Genomic DNA, 21,210 nt, shown 5'->3' with positions numbered 1-21,210 from the left:
TTTCTTAAAACAGGCTTACACATTTATTTTTTACATTTGAAATAATTTTATTCCTGACTGAACCACTGAAAGTCCTAATGCGTCTGTAAACAGAGTATCACTATAAAACAATTTAAAATACCATGTAAAATAATACTATGGATGTATGCGTTTCATTTCGTGGTTTCTCAGCATAATCATTTTGTCTATTCACAAATATATAAAGATTTCGCGCCTTAGGTCATCTGAAATATCAAAGAGGTATTTTCAAGTCACGTAAATTAATAAATATAGAACTTGTTTAAAAATCTACAGTATACTGTACATTCAAGTTGAGGCAAAAGAAGTTTTAACGTCAGTTACGCTTGAGATGTTTCTCAAGATGAGTGTTTCCAATAATTAAACCATTCCTAAAAGTGCTATCTCTGTCTGTGATGAAAAGAAACATTAGGATCCAATATTTCATTACAGCCAAAGTTTCAGACCATAGCTTCATTCACAGAATCACAGCTTCTGTTACTAGAAAAATATCAAAGCTTTAATATACTTTTAAATAAGCATCTTTCAAGAGTTGCAAGAAATGGTCTAAAAAAAAAAAAGCCATGTGCACACATACATACACATCACAGCTCAGCTTACCACATAACCCTTCAGAAGAATGATCAAACTCACAGCATCCTGTTACACTTTAGAACAGTAAGTTTATGAATATCTCTAACAAAACAGCAGGCAACCCTAGGAAGTCTAAGGCAGTTGTTCTATGTGCAAGTTTCTACATAGCAGAGTGCCATCTTCAGTCTTCCTGTGATTGTGCATTACTCAGTCTCTTCCTTGTCACTTTCCTCCCACTGATTTGGCATGCTGTCTCCAGCAGGTTTCTTTAATGCAGCATTGGAACTGGTAAAAAGATAAAGTTACAGCTTAAATAACTGCACATTCAGTTACAAATTACACTTCAAAGAGAATCACAATACTGTTATGATGGTTAATGTATCTTCTACATATCAATCGTAAGACCTAGATTAGATCTTTCTGTAAGCTATCACAACTTCATCGCTGCTCTAAATAGAGTTCAGCACTATGAAAAACAAACAAAAAACCCACAAGAAACATCCACATCATCTGAGATACCTGTTTTGTGAAATATACTGAGAAGTCTGGCAGGACTCAGCAGAAACAGGACCACTCAGCTTACAGTGAGGTTTTCTTTGCTGAGACATTGAGTTCACTAACCGATTGTCTTGGTCAGAAGCTAGAAGGCATACATATAATCAGTTAGCTCATGCTACAGTTGAAAACATTTGAAGGATTAGATTTTAAGTCTTCTATCAGAAAAGAAAGGACAAACAAAAAAAGGGAGCACAACAAACACCTTCCTCCCAACTTACAGAATGACTGCAATAATAAATACAGCCAGAAACACCACAATTTGAAAAAAGATTATTATAAATCAAAAGCTTTAGTACACAGTCTTAAATAAATCTCACAACTTGCTCAGAGATCATTAGAATCAAATCATTCCTCACGAGCAACAAGGCAAATGACCTGCTCCTAAAAATACAGTTTTTTTCTATTATGGAAATGAATTATATCCTAACCATCCTATAGGTAAAAGGAGGAAAAAGCATACTGCAGTAATATAATTTGAACCAAATACTTGCTTCCTATGAAGGCACTTGGAGTTGTCACATTTTCAGAGTGCTTGTAATCAGTAGACATACTTAAAAACTGTTGCTTCAACCATGCTCCTCTATCTTCTTCAAATGCTTTTCTCTAGGAAAAGAAATGACCATTTAAAGTTATGACCACATAAACAGGCTTAGTCTGCATTAAATTGATGCTATTCCATTAAAAAAAAAAATCAAGCATGGAATACCCATGCAACTAAGGCAAGTCAGCAATTGAATAAAGAGTTACAGTTGTGTAAGGAAGCTTTTGATTCCAACAAGGATTAGCTGAGGAGGTATGTATTTACAAGCCAAACCCTGTGGTTTGTTTCAGAGGTCTGAATAATCCTTTCATTTTACAGTTCTCCACTCCAGTGACATAAATCTCCTACCACTGCCTCCTGTGCTCCCCCCAACCCCCACAGTGCTGTACTACCTTGTGGAGATACCTCTGATTTCTAGGCAGTTGCTAATAAGGATTACTGCTTCAATCTTAGTCCTCAGCTTTCTCATAAACAAATACAAGTGACATTGAAAATAGCACGGATCACTTCCATTAAAAAAATCTGAGCAGAAAGAAAGATGATGTTTGCTTTTCCAATCACTCTATGAGCACAGAAGTGGAAAATTCTGACTAAAGACAATCTTCAAAAAGATACAAGGGATGTAGAATCAAGAGACGAGCTATTCTAACACCAAAAAACATCAGTGACACAGAATGCTCCCATCATATAAAACATGAAGGCTTACAGCATTGCTTCTACTTTGCCATTTCTCCCTTCAAATTTAAGTATTTTAACACTAAGAAGCACAGGTAACTACATTTATGTAGTAATACAGTCTTAAATATTTCAGGACAAACTTATTATCCCTCAAAAATTACAGAGCTAAATTCAAGATCACAGTAAATTCAAGAATTCACTCAACTGCAAGTAAAATAAAAGGAAAAAGTTGAAGAATGCGTGATTATGTATGTAGTGGCCTGAGTCAATATTTGTCACTGTGTGAACTACTGTTGTACCAGTGTCTCAAGTAAAACTCAAAATATTCTATGTTCTTGACCTTTCATGTTCCTCCCTGCTAAATTTGCAGTCTTCTTCATGTTTTGATCCTAACTATTGGCCAGACAAAAAGACATGCTAGAGCACATTTAGAGAAATACCCACCCCAATTCCCTCGCAATATAAAAGTTTGTTCACTGGCCAGCTTAACTACAAGAACACAAAATGGCCCTGCTGAGGCAAAGATACATTTTGGCTTTCTGCAAAACTGGTTTCCATGAAAATTTAGAAATCGAGAACCTTCGAGAATTTGATACTGCAATCAAATCTGACTGTGATTTGAATAAACCTTGCTGTCTTATGAGGCTAAACTGAAACAGCCCCTAATCAAGGATTTAATGAGTAAGCAGACAGATCTTTCAGAAGTACCTAGATATTTCCAAAGCTGCAAGAAAAATGATTCATCCCAGTTGCAAACTCATATTCCAATATACACAAGAAATTTGGTGTTTGTTGTTTTGTTCTAGTGCCAGCTGAATGATCTGCTGCAATGACCAAAGCTATGTTTTACAAAGTAGGAGAACGAGCTCTCTGTATAGAGATAGAAGCAAACAGACAACGCGCATTAGGTAGTTTTTAGTCTGTATTAGAGTTATTGTTATACTGTCTTCCATAGGAGTTCCTTTTCTAATACCTTTCCACTTTTCTAATACCTCTAGTCCTAATCTAATAGCAGCTTCTGTAAAACTTCTTCGTTCCTTCTCAAAATTCTTTTTTTGTTCTTGAAATAGCCTCCATTCTTCCTGAAGACGCTCTCTTTCTTCCAGCAAATAACAGTCCTGTAGCAACAGAGTGGTGTCATCATCACATGGAGACATAAGCTGTTGCTGTAGATATAAATACAGAAATAATAATTTTGGAATGACTATTAAGTTGTTTAGAATTTCCACAGATTCAATTTCATCAAAAAACACAGTTGAAGCTTGATAAGCAAGCAACACAGTTGGTAGGGGCAGAGTTTCAAGCAGCTAGCAAAACCTCTGTTCAGACAGCTGGCCTTATCAGCCTTCCTCATGTCTACTAACTCCCAGAATTTCTCCTACCAGGATTACAAATCCATTAAATTACTGATCAACTGAATAGCCCACTTAGACCAACCGCTGAAACATCCTATTTAAAAAGGACTGTCAATAAAAGGAGAAAAACTCAGAGGTGAGTGATAAGTGACATTAAAAAAAAAAATAATAATAATTCACAGATTTGGTCTTGAAAATAAGAAAATTTAAAGCCTGCTACCTGTAAAAGTTGCTGCTGAGTTTTGATCATTTCTTTACATTGCTGAATTTCTAACTCTAGTTTTTCAGTTTCCAGCTCATGGTCTTCCCTTGAAATTACATCTTTGTCATTCAAAGCTCCTGAATGCACACGTGACACTAAGGGAGGGGGAAAAGGGCAAAAAGTTGTGAAGAGTTATTTTTAAGTAACATTTAGGACTCAAAGCAATAGCAAAGATTCTTAAGCTGTAATAGTTTTATTCCAAAAGACACATTCACCATGTTATTTAAAAGAAAATCACAACAAATACAGGTTTCTTTTCACTGATACATGGTTAACCTATTCTGAGCCCACTACTGAAGGGCCTGTATGTTCATAAGAGTACGGCAGTAACTATATATATCATAGATAAAAAAGGAAAGTTTTTTCCCCTCATGTTCTATGAAGGAGAAACAGAGCTAACAGTTGGAACACTGTGTGCACATTTTTAACCCAGAAAAGGAATGAATCAGAGAGGAATAAAATGTCCATGAGATTAAATAATGAAATACGTGGTTGTACAAAGATACCACTATCACAGCATTTGTAATATGCCAAGTTTTGATCCCCTGATGACAGTATTTAAACACTCAGCAAATGCTAACAGATTAGAACATGGTCGTCTCTATAAATTCAAAAATAAAAACAAAACAAAAATGACTGCAAATATTTGAATCCTTTTTCCTGATGCTTACAATTACTTTTCAGTTAGTATACTGAGTCAAGTATTACTCAGAATGAGCGATCTTAAAATCCTTTCTATAAGAATATGTCAATACCAGAGACCACCTGCTCTTTTATTTGCAACTGCATTCATGACCTTCTCACTCTTATTCCTGACTGCAAACATCCTTGTTGTAGCAGCAGCATTTGCTTATGTTGGAAAATAATACTAGGAAAGAATTTTATATATTTTTAGCTGTCTTTTAATGCTGTTTAACAGCTGGAAACGAGGAGAGCCCAACACCATACCATCAACTAGTTCATTTTAGAATGCCAGCAGAAGCAGTAGAGATATAGATGTGACAAGCTCAAACTCTAAGAGGGATCTATGTATCACATATCATGCTTTGAAAGAAACTGAATATCTGCATTACTTGAACAGCTCAGAGAAATGGGGAAATACAACCAACATTTACAAGGGATGTTCTGAAATAATGCCTCCTGCTTAAGTTGGCCCACAACATCAGAGGCAGACCATGATGGTATGGAAGTAGAAGTTGAACCTTCCCACCAGCATTGCTACATTTTGTTGCCATGTAACAGAAGGCAGCAGAACACAGCAGATGCTATCATCTGACACAGAAGTGCACGTGAAGCAAAGGTGTGTCATTGAATTCCTCCATGCAGGAAAAAAAATGGCTTGCAGAGTGTTTATGGGGACCAAACAGAGTGGATGTGAGCAAAGCAAGATGGTGCGTGGTGTGTTTCAGTAGGGATAACAGCATGTCACCTCCACTAATGCAGACTTTTTGGTTTTTTTTTGTAAGCATGACACATAGGTTCTCGTTCATTGCTGGCAAAAACACACAGCTACTGATGGTGACTATGTTGAAAAAATGGTATTAGGTAGTTCAGAATTTACTCTATTAACTAGTGCTACTCTGCTCTTTGTATTTGTTATAGTTCGCATGGAAATAAATAGGTGGCATTTCTTTTGGGGTGACTTGCATATGAGAGGGCATGCATTTCCAAAAGAAAAATAAATTATTTCTGAAGAAAGCTGTTTACTCTGTCGAACTACAACTGTGTCTACTCCCAGGATAACAGACTTGCTAGGCGACTCCTTTCCTAACTTCCCACAATTTAAACTCACACAGAAAATGACAATCACAAGCCTTTTCAGGGAGTCTACCAAGTCACAATCCCTTCCATTTTAGCTTCCACTTAGTTTAGACATACAGTAACGTAAATCCAAAGAGCACGACACCAAATAAAATGTTGCTGATAATTCTATGTGCATGTGTAAGAGTTAAACATCACCTTGGTTATCCAGCTTTTCAACATGATTTTTCAACATTCTCCATTGTTTTCTAATGCTGTTGGTAAGCTGCTCTCGCACAGTTTCACATGACAGTTCCCACATATTCTCTTTATTGAACTCTCCAATGTCCTCCTCTAAGTCTGAAAGTACCTGAAGAAATAGAAACAAAGCCTGATGCAACCCATCTTACCATTCAAAAAAATACATATTTAAATACGTATATAGATTTGTTTTACCAAAGAAAAGTAAAACCCTTATATACACTGAAAAGATTTTTTTCAGGTCCTTCCATTGCAAGCCTTCCAGGAAGTATTTTAATAATCAGATGGCTCCAGCACTGCAAGCTACCACAGACTTAAGCTTAACGAAGAATACTTACTGGCCCATCTTCACACCTTTCTTTAGGTTTTTGTTTCTGTGGTGGAAGAAGTGAAATAATCTCTTTCTTCATTTGCTGAAGAACTTTCTTCAGTTCAGCATTTTCCAATAAAAGTTGTTTTTGGCGTTGCTCATAGTCATTTAGCAGAACTTTGTACATTTGTTCCTCATTTCTGGAAGCAGAAATGTGACAGTAACAAGGTGACAACATAACAAATACCTCAATTAATGTTGTTCTAAAACAACTACAATTTCACCTGGCTTCCGTCTTATCAGTCCTCCACGCACCTCTCTTCCCATCAGCTCTACCAACATAATTTAGAACTTCCATAGCTACAAACGAAATGGAGATTTCAAAGCATGAAACAATGTGCAATTACATCAATATTCAGATGACACTTCTTTTACCTTTTTATGTAATTACTGTCAAAAGACCACATTACCCAAATATCCCCCTCAGTCTTAAGACTGAAATGAGATCACGTTGCCCAGCTTAACAAAGCAAGAGTAAAATAAATGAGGATAGAAAGAAAATTGTGTTTGGAAAGCCAGGGTGGGGATGTTATTCTATTTTATACACTTCTAAAGAACACCAGCACCCTCCATTACAGCTTTTATATAAATTGTGTATACATTATTTTAAAAATCACAACAGAATAGTAGTTCAAGCTCAATTCTCATTAGCTCTCAAGGAAGCAGGAAATAAATTTAAGATCTGGGTATTTTGACCTCAGTGATATTTCAATTAGCATTAGCAAGTTTGAGTAAAGAAAACATTAAGAATTTTGTTCACTTAAGTGTGAGATTTCTACAGATTACTGTGCAGATACTAAGTTACCTTCTGTTACTAAAATAGGTGTTCCCGCTACAGCATCCTAATGTGGTCTGTTTTACTTGCATGGTTTCAGAAAAGCAAAACTAACTCAGCAACAACATGAATAGTTGTCTTCTGATTCAGCAAACCAAACAAGCTCACTAAAATATGACATGCTATAGATGGCAAACAGCTGAGAGTTTTTTGGGGGGTGGCAAGAGGGATAAGAAAGTAAGAGTAGGACTTCCTTTACAATGACATCAGTCGACATTTCATCTAACAAAAAATTCTCAATACATTCAGTGTTCCACTGGGTACTTAAGCACGGGGGAAAAGTGATATGAACATACCTAAAATCAAATATAAACATTTTTAACATACAAAATTTACTGGTTTGCTATGGCACTCTACTTACCTATCTTTTTGTCCTTTTTGTTCATGACTAATTGATGTAAGCGTTCCTTTAATTTGTTGTATTCTCTCTCTTTCCTCTTCATATCATGATTGTACTGTGTTGCTCTACTTGAAATTATGTTCTGTAACTTCTGAACCTAAAAACAATCCCACAAGAAAAAGTTCAACATAGACACATTTCTTCAGAAAAACAAAACAGATGTGAAATGGTGCTTATACTAAACTATTTCTGGATAAAGGAACTGACAACAGAAATCAGGAGAACTCCCACAACCTACAGATTACCTAAGGCTTACCTTAGAAAATTTAGTTGCTTTTATGCACAAACCAACACAGTAAGGAATATATTATAATGTTACAGTCCTTAAGAAGAACCAAGTACATTTTTTGACAATTCATGCGATATCTTCTCCAATATCTTCATTACAAGGAGAAAGACATCTTTTTGACTTCAGTAAATAACATTTAGTACCTAATTTAACATTAAATTACGTTTATTAGGTTTACATCAAAAAACAACAAACTCTTTGTTCCTTTTGGAAAGCAGGATGGGAAAAGAGGGTCATACTATTTAGACCAAAAGAATATTAAAACAGATCACAAAGCACAATAGTACCAATAGGCTGGAAGGATTTTGACTCAGTTTTAACCCTGACAACATACAGCTAGCTCAACATGCCCAAGGTTTTAAGTTGGAACTTCTGAAGTTTTTTATATACAGATAATGCTGTGATTGCCTGCTGAATGTTTATGAATGAAGAGAACGTTTAAAGAAATTTAGAAGCATATAGTACAGTGTGGCAGGGATCACACGGAAACAAATACCAAACTAAGGATAGTGCTTTCTGATCTGGGTTCTTCCAAGACTCTCAAGTTCAATGGGCATGATCTTTCCCCCACCCCCTACCTTTTGCTCACTTCTAGAATGTAACAAAGAAAAAGTGCTTCCATACATGTACATCTGAGGATGTGACTGAATCCTACAGCTCCCTCTTGCTTCCATACATTTTTAAAAACACAAGATAATGTATGATCAAAAACCAAAAGCATAATAAAATTGTACATGCTTCTGTAGTGCTCTCCAGTAGAATCAGAACTTGGACCTATCCATTAAAAAATGTATTTAGTTGGTGTGCAATACGTCAGTTTCACTTCACTGAGAGACATTTACCAGCAAAAAACCAAAAAATATTCAATGTGAACAGCTACCAGAAACCTTGCAAAATCATCATTATTAAAAAAAAAAAAATCTATGTAGTGATTTGCATTGATGTACATAACTCACTTCATCCTTTTCATTTTTAAGTAACTGGTGCAAATTCCTGTTCTTGCTTTGCAGTTGTCTGTCTCTTTCCTGAAGGCCAACTATTTCCCTTTTAGATAACTCCAGCTGTTCCTAGAAAAAAAATGTTGACATTTCAGTACCAATACAAAATAGCTAAGGATAAAAAATAATGCAAAAAAAAAAAAAAAAGAGGCTAAACCACCTTGAGACAAGTCTGCCTGCATATTTGACCACCAATGTTTCACCTTGCATTCTCAACAAGTTCTATTTTCTGGACCAAGAACTCTGATTCTCCAGGAGATAGTAAGCAACATGTATGGGTCAGGAACGATTTTAGTGGAGAATTTCTCTTAAAAAACAATAGAATAACAAACGTAGATATGCAAGTTGTGACCACAACAAAGCAAATGGGACGTTTTACATAAAGCAAAACTTAACCTAAGTTTTGCCAATAGCTTCTGAGCAATCTTTATAAAAAGGCTTTGTGGTCGGTTACCCAAGAAATCCAGCAATGACAAAAAGAAATGCAAAAGGCGATACATAAGGAGAAGAGTGATGACACATACTAGAAAAGTTACCTACACAGGGTATTTCTTTTTACTGGTTACAGTTATATTGTGAATTTATCTTTTAGAGCCTGGCATATTCTTTTGGACAAGACTGAATGAGCTCAACTGAAGCATTCAACATTTGTTTTCCTTGATTAAAGAAATCATTAAAGAAAACTTCTAAGCAAGATTTCAGTTGTCTCATTAATTCATACCTCATTTAGGAGCTTTCAGATGAAAAAATTCAAAAAACAAGAATATCCATAAAAATACAATTGCAACTTAATACTGGAGAGGTAAAAAAAATTAACTGTTAAGAAAGTACATATCATCTTGTTTTCTACCTTTAATTTAGCATAGCAGTTCTGTAAGTGATCCATATCGCTACCCAGTTTCAGATGCTGCATTTCTACTTCTTCCTGAGCTCGAAGGTTCTTGTGTTGCAGTACAAGCAATTCATTCATGCAATTTATGATAGATATTAAGTTTAATTCCTTTCCTTTGGACTCCGCATAAATAGAAGGAAAGCCCAATGTTGTCAATTCCTGGTGAAAGACAAGGTGGAGAGGGGGGTGGAATAAATACCTGGATAAATCTCCCAGATGAACAGTATCAGTTAAAATCCTCTAAGAAGGCAAAAAAATATGTTCTTCTGCATACCAACTTCAGCTTCTGAGCATTCAGAAAGAAGCTTTCCAAACACAGTGCATTTTCATTACCAAAACTGACTTAAAGACATTTTCAAAAAACCTCCAATAAACAAGATGTGGCTTACCCTATTGAGATAGGATATACTCTGTTCAATATTCTCTTCTGTGCAGAAGGCACTGAAAAAGCTGTGCATGCTTTTGGATGAAGGCAGTGGCAAGCGTAGCACTTGAGCGTTCATGTTTGGGGGAGATATCTTTTTCTCTGAGGTATACTGAAATATATTTTTGCTATCTAAAAGTAAAAAACATTAAGAAACAATTCAGGGCTAGTAGTTCAGGACATCACATACAAAAAAACCTTAAAAATTAAATCCCTTTATTGAAATTATTATTCATAGATGTTCACAAATCTAGAGCTAAGAATGAAATAAAACACATAATAAACATACCACAACAACAATTTTAAAAGGACAGATAAATTCTACTGCATTCCAGCAGCATTTCTATTAAAAAAATTACTGTACATATTAGACTGGTTAATTTCATGTTAAATAAATCTCATGTTTAAAACCCTAATCTCTCTTTAGCAGCTATAATACCCTGGTGGAATTAGCACATCTACTAAATTTAAAATGTTACCAGATTACCTGATGACAGCACTGGCACAGCCACAGTCTTCCAATCTCCCATAGCAACAAAACAGGCAGGGTACCTGAGCAACCCGTTCAGCAGTGAAGTATTTAGTACAATTCCTGGCAATCTGCGTTACGTAGGCATCTCCTAGAATAGTAAGAGCATTTCAGATTAACAGCTAGAAGATTAAAGTAAACATAGGAGACAGACTACTAGACCTAAATCACGTGACATTTTTTCTTCTTCTTTACACTGTAAAGAACACCATAATCACAGTAAATATTATGCTGTACAAGTGATGCATCTATCTATACCTAGCCTCAGACTTAAGCATGTCTTTTAAACCATCAGCTTAGACTTAAACGCCATCTGCACATGAAAAGAATAAAGACACTGTAGATAATTCAATTGTTTCTGTTGATGTGTATGAGAGAAAACACAGCGAGCCAAACATCCAGTATTTTTCTGCTGTATAACCAGAAAGCAATTTTATCAAGAAAAGTTTCTATGAAGCTTAACATCAATCTGTCTTAGTAAGATTATTACATAAAGGGTAAAGAATATTCTGGAAGAGATTTATTGGCAGAGAAGGCAAAAGAACTTCTAGTACATATTTAACTATTCAACTTAACCTATACAATTTATTGTACTGCCTATACACAGCTATATTGCCTTTTCCCTGGGAAGCCACTTCATTCTTTGCAACATCTCCAAAATTGCTGAAGGACTGTAGAATAGGAAAAGCCTTATCCCATTGGCACAGTCACTCAGTATAGAGCACCATCCCTTTGAAAACCAAAAGAAACTCACACATTCATAAGAAGGAACAAGCTGATTGTCTCATCACCCTGCACTTCGCAGCATGAAGACACACAAAGCATTAGAGCTGGCCAGAAATTTAAAATCCAGCTCTGATGTTTAAGATCTAGACAGTCTAACTCATTAGTTGTTGTAGGAACAGCCAACCTTCAGGAAAACAAACTCTTCACCTGTCCAGGAAAGAAGGCTCCCATTTTTAAAAATTACAACTGTTGACCAAAATCTCAAGTCAGTTTGAGACGGATGCCATAGGTTTTAAGGTGTACAGACAAGTTTGCTACTAACTCCTCCTGGAGCTCTATTAACTGCACTCTTGGAAATGCAACTTCTGAAATGCTGACACCAAAACCTTGCTTTTTTATCATTGTGGGGAAAGCTATCACTTGGAAAAACAAACCGCTGTCTATTTAAGCCAATAGACAATCGCGGGTGATCTGTTACTCACAAGGTCTCTTGTGAACAGAGAAGAAACAACAAGAATCTCCTTATTGACATTTTAAAGCGTGCAAAACAGCATCCAAATTAACGTCAACTTTTTAAGGGGTTATACTGGTGCACAGCCACGCCACAGAACATTCCACACTAGGAAATAAAATAGCCCACTACATATTTCCGCAGGTTCATAAATATTCCTGGATGAAAAAGTACACAACTATTCCTCAGATGAGAGGAAAACGTGCAGAAAGTACTGAATTACACATCAGAAAGTACACATAAGACAGTGAGAAGACACAGTAAGCGTTGTAACAATCTAGCGGCCATTCTCATTCAAAAGTGAGATGTGTCCCTCTCTACATCCACATTTTTCAGTGTTTTCTTCCTGTAAAACTAAGATGTGCCAAAAAAGAGAGTGAATATTCAGATCCTAAAGGAAATGACTGACTTGATGTCTGTCATTTCTGATGTCCGTAAGGGACTCTTTTCATTTTTCCCAACGAAGTCAACCGTGCTTTTTAAAAATGTAATTCAAAGACAAAATAAAATGAAGACGCTTCTTACATGCTTATTTGGCTTCTGTTGGATCCATCAGATAGACAAACCTGCAAAGAAAGAGTGGGAAAAAGGCAAATTAAACTACAAATATTATAGAACGCAACTACAAGTATTATAGAATGTATTATAGAAGTATATATAGAACGCAATCCTGCATTCTAATAAAGAATTTGAAACTCAAAACACACAAATTCCATTAAGGGCTATTGGAAATTCTACAAAAATACTACCAACTCTTCAGATATGCAATTCATTTCAAATAACCTGGCTTCTATTCTTTAAGAAACCACACAACCCCTAAGAGATCTTGCCAGCCAAATTACCTCCAAGTACAATATCATCAATCCACAGGTCTTTACACTGAGAACACTGTTTTGACTCATCTACTAACCCACACAACACTTGACTGAAAGTGAAATCAGGACTAATGCACGTGGTAGAATGCAATGATTCTCCATGTTTTAGTTTTGCAATTTTGCATGCTGTGTTACTCGCAGCAAAAAGCCTTCTGAGGGCTCCTCTCCTCTGAAGCTTTGTTTCTAGGTGCACCAACAAGAGGATACAATGAAAATGAACAGAAAGACAGGTTCAGAAGGATGTCTAGCAATTATATAGAATGCAAAAATACAGAGGGAATATGAAAATGTTCATCTATATAATGCAACCATAGTCTTCTCACATGAAGGATTCTAGAGCTTTTTGACTTGAAAGGGCAACTTAAAGCACATACTGTTCAATACATCAGACGCACAAACATACACCACAAATTCACTATCTGGTGAGCACTAAACTAAAGAACTTCAGCTATTAAACCAACACCCAAAAGTAGCTTAAATTGTCCCTCAGCATCAGAAGAATGCACTAGCTTTGAAGCAGTTATCAGTTAAGAGCACAGTCAGCATTTCGTACTTGCATCATCTTTATATGCTGTATTTAGAACCGCACTCAGATGTGCACGAGACAATCCCCACGTCAGCTGCAGAAGGGAATGCCACAAGCCTTTAGTTCCGTGCTAAGATCATCTCATCAGTTCCACATGGCTTCTGCTGCCAGTTCAGGACCTCAGCAAGGATTTTTAAAGCTACCTCGTGATTAAGAATCATCAGCTACATTTCCTTGCCAATCTGGGCTGTTTCTCTGGAGCAACACAGCTCAAAATAGACTCACTGAAACATGCAAGAGCTACATATGAGCATCCCTAATGAAGATAGCGGGGATGCAAAATGAATTTTGATGCACCGTATTCATAAGAAACTCTGCCTTTAGTACTCTACAGTACCCCTTTTAATCACCACAACATACGGAGGAATGCGTTCAGTGCATATCCGAAGCAGTATTTGATTAATCATAGAAAAATAATAAAGTAGTACACAAGATTTAAAAGTGTTTGTGGGATCTCTCCGGGCTATCCAACTTAGCACAGGAAAGCTTTAACTAAAGAGAAAGGTCAAGAGGTTTCCTGCTTCAGTTTGTCGAGGGGGAAGAGGAGGAATTGAGTTGTTTTTCTTGTTTGTTTCCCTCCCCCCATCCCCAACCCTCTTAAATCCCGTTGGTAAAACACACAGTAAGAAGCTAAAAATAAAAAAATAAATAAATCAACATTTGCTGTTTCCTGGAATCTCATACTGAAACTAAAAAATCTATGGGTGGGAAAGAGGAGAAAAGAACAGGTTTCTCAACAGCCAAAGCTACTGTAACCACTTAATGATTTTCTTTCTGTGCCCATTCTGCCTATGCAGCTATTTCACTAATAGGGTTGGTGACTCACCCAAATATCTGTAATGACCCAGTGCCTGCCAGACATTACTTTGCCTGTTGGCAGTGTCACTTTTGTTCCAGTGATGAACAAGACCTTGGAGGATCTGGGGGCCAATTTCACATGGGGTGAACCCAGTGGCAGAGCCACCTCATTGCAACTAAAAAAAGAAATCTGAAAACAAAGAAAGTGTCCCCCGCCTTCCCTATAAACTCCTACATGATTCATTAACGTGCACCTTTCTTTTCACAAATAAGCTTTCCCTGAACTTTGAAAGCTACACTACAAATAGAGAAGCAAAAGTGGTTCTTAAAAATCACTCTTTTGCACTCTGGGGTGCAGGGGAGGGATTGTCAACGACTGTGCCAAGATTCAAGATAAATCAGATAAAGTGAGCCTGAGTTCAGACTGTCAAAATGCAAAACCCACAAGCAATAAGCACTAGGATTATAAACTTCACACATCGCAGTATACTTCTAAAAATCCGAATGTCACTTTTAAACTTGAAAGCAAGTAAGTGTAACTGAGTTAATAAAATTCTTTCAGGCAACTCTGCATCAGGAGAGAAAAGCTTGTAGTAGCACTGTACCGCGATCATATTACACCATCTGGTCATCTCTAAACTGCACAGGGTGTGACAGTGACCGGATGGAGATCAGCGACAAGTGGTGTCCCGCAGGAGTCAGTACTGGGAGCACTGATCTTTAACATCTTCATCAATGACATCAACAGTGCAAGCGAGTGCACCCTCAGCAAGTTTGCAGATGACACCAAGACGTGTGGTGCGGTCTGACATGCCCGAGGGATGAGATGTCATTCAGAGAGACTTAGATGTGCTCCAGCAGTGGGCCTTGGTGAACTCTATGAGGTTCAATAAAACCAAGTGCAGTGTCCTGCACAAGGGCCGTGGCAACTCCCACCATCAGTACAAGCTGGTGGATGTAAGGATGGAGCACAGCCCTACTGAAAAGGACTTGGTGATACTGGTAGATAGCAGATGAGCATGAGCCAGCGATGTGCCCACGCAGCCCAGAAAGCCATCCATATTCTCAGCTGCATCAAAAGAAGCATGGCCACCAGGGCAAGGGAGATGATCCTGCTCCTTTCCAGTGTGCTGGTGAGACCTCACCTGGAGTACTGCATCCAGATGTGGAGTCCTCAATACGCGTAGCTTATTGAGGACTCCACATAGCTTATCTCTCTTAGCTTATCTCTCTCCTCAGAGACGCGTAGCTGTCAAGAGCATGAACAGACAAGGGCCAAAACAGTGATCCCAAGGATGAAACATGAGGACAGGCTGAGAGCTGGGGCTGTTCACCCTGGAGAAGAGAAGGTCTCCAGGGAGACCTGAGAGCGGGCTTTCAGTATCTAAAGGAGAGGCTGTAAGAATGAAGGGAACAGACTCTTCAGTAGGGTCTGTTGCAACAGGACAAGGGGAAATGGTTTCAAACTAAAAGAGAGGAGATTTAGACTGGACATGAGGAAGTTTTTTTACAGTAAGGGTGGTGAGGCACTGACACAGGTTGCCCCAGAGAGGGGGTGGGTGCTCAGTTCCTGGAGACATTCAAGGTCAGGCTGGATGGGGCTCTAAGCACCTGATCAAGCTGTAGGTGCTCCTGTTCACTGCAGGGAGGTTGGACTAGATGATCTTTAAAGGTCCCTTCCAACTCAAAAGATTCTACGATACATGAAAAACGCATTATCTGGTAACCCAGAAAGCTTTTTTCCCTAAATTAAGGTGGAGAAGGAAAGGCGATCTTTGGAAAGAGCTCTCCTCATCCCTCCGTGTTACAATGTCATGGAAAAAATGTGAGTCAGCATCAACCGGAAAGCATCAACCAAACATTTCCCTTCCATATAATAAGTACTACAAATTCCAACAGATTTTGACTTAAAAAAAAAAAAAGAAAGAAAATTAAAGTGTTAGTTAGCATTTACTTAAAAGGCAACATGATTCCTTCTAACTACAGTTACATCTCAAGTTGAGCTGTGAATCTGCTTAAGGTTTTTACATTTGTCTAGTAATCCACAGATGCCAAACAGATGGCTTTTATCCGGATAAATCAAAGACATATCAGTCCATGTAAACTTAGGGTAACTTAGGGTACATACTAGTTGTCACAACTATAGGTTTACAAATGTATCCCTGATAACGTCACAAGAAACACACTTGTTTTATCCATGAAATCACCTTGAAGGTCCATATATCTCTTCCCTAGAATTTTGACGTTTATTCTCTCTCTATGGCTGTTTTAATAACAAAGTTGACAATTTGCACTAGAATATAGCTCAGATTTGGTGATAACTGCATATCTGAAAGAGCTCCTTTACCTGTATAAACCTATTACAGTCGTAGTGACCTTTCGTTAATACTGTAATTTCAATGACAGGTCCTGCAACCAAAGCAGACTCCAGATATTTCCTCCCTGCTCTTACAATATTGTGGCAATTAAAAAAAAGAAAGAAAGAAGGGGGGGGGGGGGGGGGGGGGGGGGGGGGGGGGGAGGGCAGGGGGCACAAAAGGGAACGTCCTTTCACTTAAATTCTAAGAGAACATTTATTTAACATGTGTCAATCTTCCAACTCAACTTATCAGTATTGTCAAAAGTAACCTCAACAGGTAAGACCACCACTCAGCCTGTGGGTACTGCTAAGTCTTCCTCACTATGAGCACACCAACCCAGAATATCCCTTACCTATGTTTTTCAGATCTATTTTACTTAACAAGTTGTGAGAAAGTTGTAAGAAGAAATTTCTTTGATATTCAATACGTGAAACCACACACAAAAAAACCATACCCTTAGAGCTGATAAAATGTGATGTGTGATAAATGTTCTCTTATTGCCTTTGTCCCAAACACTCAGGTTACAAGGTCTTATCTACTGCCTCAACATCCAGCTCTACCTTCAATATACACATGAATGTTATCAGTGCAATCTCTGAAAAAAATCAGAACACGTGGAAATATTTCATCTGGCTCCCAAAGTCCTGCTCCACACTGAGCTAATACTATGGATCTTTGTATCAGCGTTTTCCTACTGCTAAAGAATAGATCTTTTTTTGTTAATCTTCTGAATTTCATTCCTCTGTTGAAATCAAAAACCATTTGCTACACATAGCAGGATATTCTATTCCAGCTACAAGGCCTTCGCATATCATGAATACATAAGAAAGCATCAGGACCTCCGTCTTCTGTAGTTCCTCCTTTTCCTGAGCTGTAGCTTTAACCAAATTCCATGATTTCGCTGTCTCTGCAAGCAGAAAGCACTTAAAAAGAGAGGGGAGAGAGTGCAAGTCTCACCAGTTCCTAAAGCTGACAATATTTACAGGGCAGAGCCAGATCTAGCATTCCAGCTCGCAGAAACGATGCAATTCACAAGGTTCAGTGGGCGTAACCTGTAAGGTAAAATAGGTGGCAGGTAAAATGAGTGGAAGGTCGTCAACGTAATTACTTTCTCTAATGAATGCCAGAAGATTCAAGGAAGGGTTGCCCTGTAGACTACAAGAGTCACAGAACAGATGTTAGCTGCCAGTAAATATGACCGGTGAAATGTCACCCTAACTTAAAGTAGAAGAAACATTAACAAGTCTGCTACAGTGCACTGAAAGAAGGAATGAGCCAACATGCCTGGGCAAGAAAGCATGACTGGATTTCCAAAAAACTTTTCACAATGTTTCCTACCAAAATCTCCTAAGCTACCACGCCAGGCGATTTACTAATGACTGATTATTGGAGAAGAAGGAGAAATGGTAGGAAAAAGTTAAATATTTTCCCCTTCCTTCTTCTTTAAGTATTGTATAAGTGTCATACGAAAGCCCCAAAGAGACAAAAATTAGAGTCACAAACAGGATCTGTTTGTGGCATTTCTGTTCTTGGGAGAGCTTTCAAAGGTGCTGGGTAGGTCAGTGAGAAAGTTTACTCATGGTACAGAGTTATTCAGAAAATAAACACTAAGATTGAATGATAAGAACCCCGAAAGGTTGTATTTGTACGACACAAATGGTAGTAAAAACCCACATTTGTGAACTATTATTATTATTAGGGAAAAAGAAAAAAAAAACACAACACCAACTCAGCTATGTACTTAAACCAACAGGCTCTATGTTAAGCATTATCATGCAAGAAGAGATCACAGAGTCACTGTGATTACTCCTCTGGAAGTAACAGCTCACAGGCAGTTAACAAAACATTGGAGCCCAGGACAGAAAAAAAATGAACATCATAATGGCTCCATACAAACACTGAGCTTCCCCAGTTGAAATAGCACACATCGTTATGACCTTCCCTACACAAAATGCAGAAAACATCTGAAGATGGTGGAAGAAGGTCAGCCGATGCTTCCATACAAGAAATTAATAAGCTATGACTTTTCTGCTAGAGCAGCTAGAGAAATGGGACAAAACATGTACAGAAAAAACGTACTGCTTCTTTTAACACAGCAGCTATGCAGAATTAAATGAATCACTTAACGTGAAAGCTGGAGAAGAAGCACTGTTAAATCATAGACTCGCATCACCATGTGCTGGGAATGCAAACTACATAAGCTGGCTGAAATCGTATGAAAGACACGCATCAAAAGCCATCAGATGTAAGCAGAGAAGCAAGCTCTGCTCAGAAATCCTTCAGCTCCACAGCGCAGTGTGCAGGGAGGACACTCTGACAGAGGCAGTGCTGCCTAGCAGCCTCTGCTGATCGTCTTTTCCTTCCAATCTGCTGCCAGCTGCTTTCAGAGACAAGCCGAGCCCGAGGAACCTGGGATCGCCTCCCGTGCCCTCTCCAGTCCAGCCAACGACTGACACTACGCTTTTTCTCTCCCGAAACAGAAAGAACGTTTTCCTCCCCCACTACTTTTCTGAAACCTTCATCAGGGGCATCAAATCCTGTCTCAGTTTTACTGTTAACGTTTACCTCACGCATCCACGCTCCATCCTGCACGCCTCCCGATTTGAGCCCTTCCCCTGAAATCCCGAATTCCTGTCATACTTGGCAGCACACGGAGCCCCGTGTAAGCACCTCACCGGCAGCACAGCGCCCTGCGCAAACAGGGGCTGCAGTAACACTACGAACACATCCCGTGCTACAATTCTATCCTCAAATCGAACGGAGCCTTGCTGCAAACCGAATTTTTGCGTTTGTTTTCCAAAGAAGTAGGCAAGCAAGCCAAAGCTGCACAGGCAGCGCCTCCCGCAGAGCCCCCACTCCCACCCCGCGCTGAACGCAGCCAACCGCGCTCACACCGCCCGGCAGCGCCAGGGCTCCCACCTCCCGCGGTCGCTGCCGGCCGCCCCGCGGACACCGCCAAGGCGCCGGGCCTGCCTTCCAGGGACGAGCTTCCCTCAGCCCTGCCGGTCAGCCCGGGCCTGCCAAGGAGCATCCGCCACACCGCGGCGGTCCGCGGCGGCTTTCCCCCGCGGGCAGCCCGGAGCCAGGGCGAGCCGCGACCGCCCCGCCGCCACCAACGGCCGCGCAACGCCCGTTACCCGCCGCGCCCGCCTCCCTCGCCGCCGGTGAGAAGGGGCAGGAGGAGGAGCCCCACGTAGCACCACCTGCTGCGGCGAGCAGAGACGGAAGAAGGGAGGAGGGACCGGCTCCCGAAGCAGCTCCGCGCGGCCCCGCGTCCCGCAGCTGCCGCCGCGTCGACCCCGCGCCGGGCCCCAGCGCCGCTCCCATTGGCCGGGCGGTTGCTAGGAGACCTCCCCCACGGGTCCGCACCGCCCCTGCGGGCCGCGCCGCACCTGCTCGGGGCAGGACACCTGTTGGCGGGCCGGGGCCGCGGGGCAGAGCGGGCGGCTGCTGTGTGACAGACCGCCCCGGGGCGGGGCGCGGCCGGGCACGGAACGTCGTCTGCTTCCTCCTAAGAGTGTAATAAGCATTTCGTTGTGCCGTGTTGGGGGCAGCTCGTCTGGAAAACGCGTTTCAACGCCGGCTTACCGAGTCCCAGTCTCAGTGCCACGCTTCTCTGAAGCACCTGCAGGGTTGGGGACGCCACCACACTGTCACCCTCTCTGTCCTGACATCCAGTCCGAACCTCCCTTGGTGTGACTCCGTGGTGTACTGCATAACGTCAGAGTTAGCATATTCATTGAGCTATTGCAAAGGAAGAACGTTCATTAACCACAAACCCAGTCATGCATGCCAACCCGCTGTATAGCATCGCTATCTTGTGAGTGTGATAAGTTTATAGGATGAATTAGGGAAACGAAGAAATCCTACAGGTCTTTACCTCCTCATGTTTTTATTTGGCCGTTATCCATAGTCCGTGATTACCTTCATTATTAGGCTTGCAAGACTGCAGCCTTCACTCACATCCCCATTGATTTTTCTTCATACCTTCAAATCCAAGTCCATCAAATTCTGTGATCATGCATGTGCATACCCACAATATCTAATTCTCAATTCAAAAGCTACCATCAAAGAGAAAATTGAAGTAATTGCGACAAAATACATAATTTTAACTAACTGTATAATTACATGCCCTTTAATAAATTCAGCTATTCAGCCAGGCTGGCAAATATTGATGAGCATTATCCGTGGTCAGTGTAAGAAGGCGGTAACAGGATACTGGCTGTATCACTGAAAATTAGCATTTCCCTTGACAGAGTGACAACGAGGACAATGATGCTCTGTGGCATGCAACAGGGGATGAAATCTCAAAAGGAAATGAATCCTAGAGGTTCTCCTGCCACAAACATAGCTGTGATCCCATTACATTTCCTACACACGTCGTTTTCTGCTTCCTGAATCTTTTGCATTCAACGTTCCAGGTTCTCAAAGTTCAGCTCGAGAATGAAAAATAAGGCCAAAACCAGTCTCTCAAAGTTCTCATCAAAACTTATCTCCCAGGAATGGAGTTTGCTCTTGTTATTGGGACTGGAATTAAGGCTATTTCTCTTTTATGTAGGCAGACCGTGATTACTTCACCGTGTGGATAGAAAATAACTATTACAAGGTTACTACACTGATTATCTTGCTGT

At 39.6% G+C, this 21,210-nt stretch overlaps 1 protein-coding gene across 10 annotated transcripts; it reads right to left on the bottom strand.

Moving 5' to 3' along the window:
- Positions 1-19,880, bottom strand: SSX2IP (SSX family member 2 interacting protein). 10 transcript variants are annotated; one of them, XM_046944438.1, is made up of 16 exons: positions 19,499-19,880; positions 17,537-17,631; positions 12,486-12,526; positions 10,682-10,814; positions 10,160-10,326; positions 9,729-9,929; positions 8,837-8,947; positions 7,553-7,688; positions 6,581-6,656; positions 6,325-6,496; positions 5,945-6,095; positions 3,944-4,080; positions 3,361-3,534; positions 1,641-1,752; positions 1,111-1,231; positions 1-876 (listed from the first exon to the last, which is right to left on the bottom strand). In XM_046944438.1, the coding sequence occupies exons 4-16, from the start codon at positions 10,722-10,724 to the stop codon at positions 795-797; spliced, it is 1,683 nt and encodes a 560-aa protein (XP_046800394.1). In that variant the 5' UTR covers positions 10,725-10,814; positions 12,486-12,526; positions 17,537-17,631; positions 19,499-19,880; the 3' UTR covers positions 1-794. The 10 variants fall into 10 exon arrangements, 9 of the variants coding, with proteins under 9 accessions (XP_046800394.1, XP_040560526.1, XP_040560527.1 ...); XM_040704592.2 differs by having other exon boundaries at positions 19,717-19,880; XM_040704593.2 differs by having other exon boundaries at positions 19,783-19,880.
- Between the last annotated feature and the right edge of the window lie 1,330 nt (positions 19,881-21,210).

Source organism: Gallus gallus, chromosome 8 (assembly GCF_016699485.2).
Source record: "Gallus gallus isolate bGalGal1 chromosome 8, bGalGal1.mat.broiler.GRCg7b, whole genome shotgun sequence".
Classification (NCBI taxonomy): Eukaryota; Metazoa; Chordata; class Aves; order Galliformes; family Phasianidae; genus Gallus; species Gallus gallus.
The sequence above is the reverse complement of the archived record's forward strand: the minus strand, read 5'-3'. Positions and strand labels throughout refer to the sequence as shown.

Coding starts and splice junctions, on each gene's coding strand:
- SSX2IP (XM_046944438.1), bottom strand. CDS start 10,724: ATGGGAGATTGGAAGACTGTGGCTGTGCCAGTGCTGTCATCAG. Junction 10,327..10,681: donor TGTGCCAGTGCTGTCATCAG/GTAATCTGGTAA, acceptor TTTTACTTTTAG/ATAGCAAAAATATATTTCAG. Junction 877..1,110: donor CAGTATATTTCACAAAACAG/GTATCTCAGATG, acceptor TCTTTTTACCAG/TTCCAATGCTGCATTAAAGA.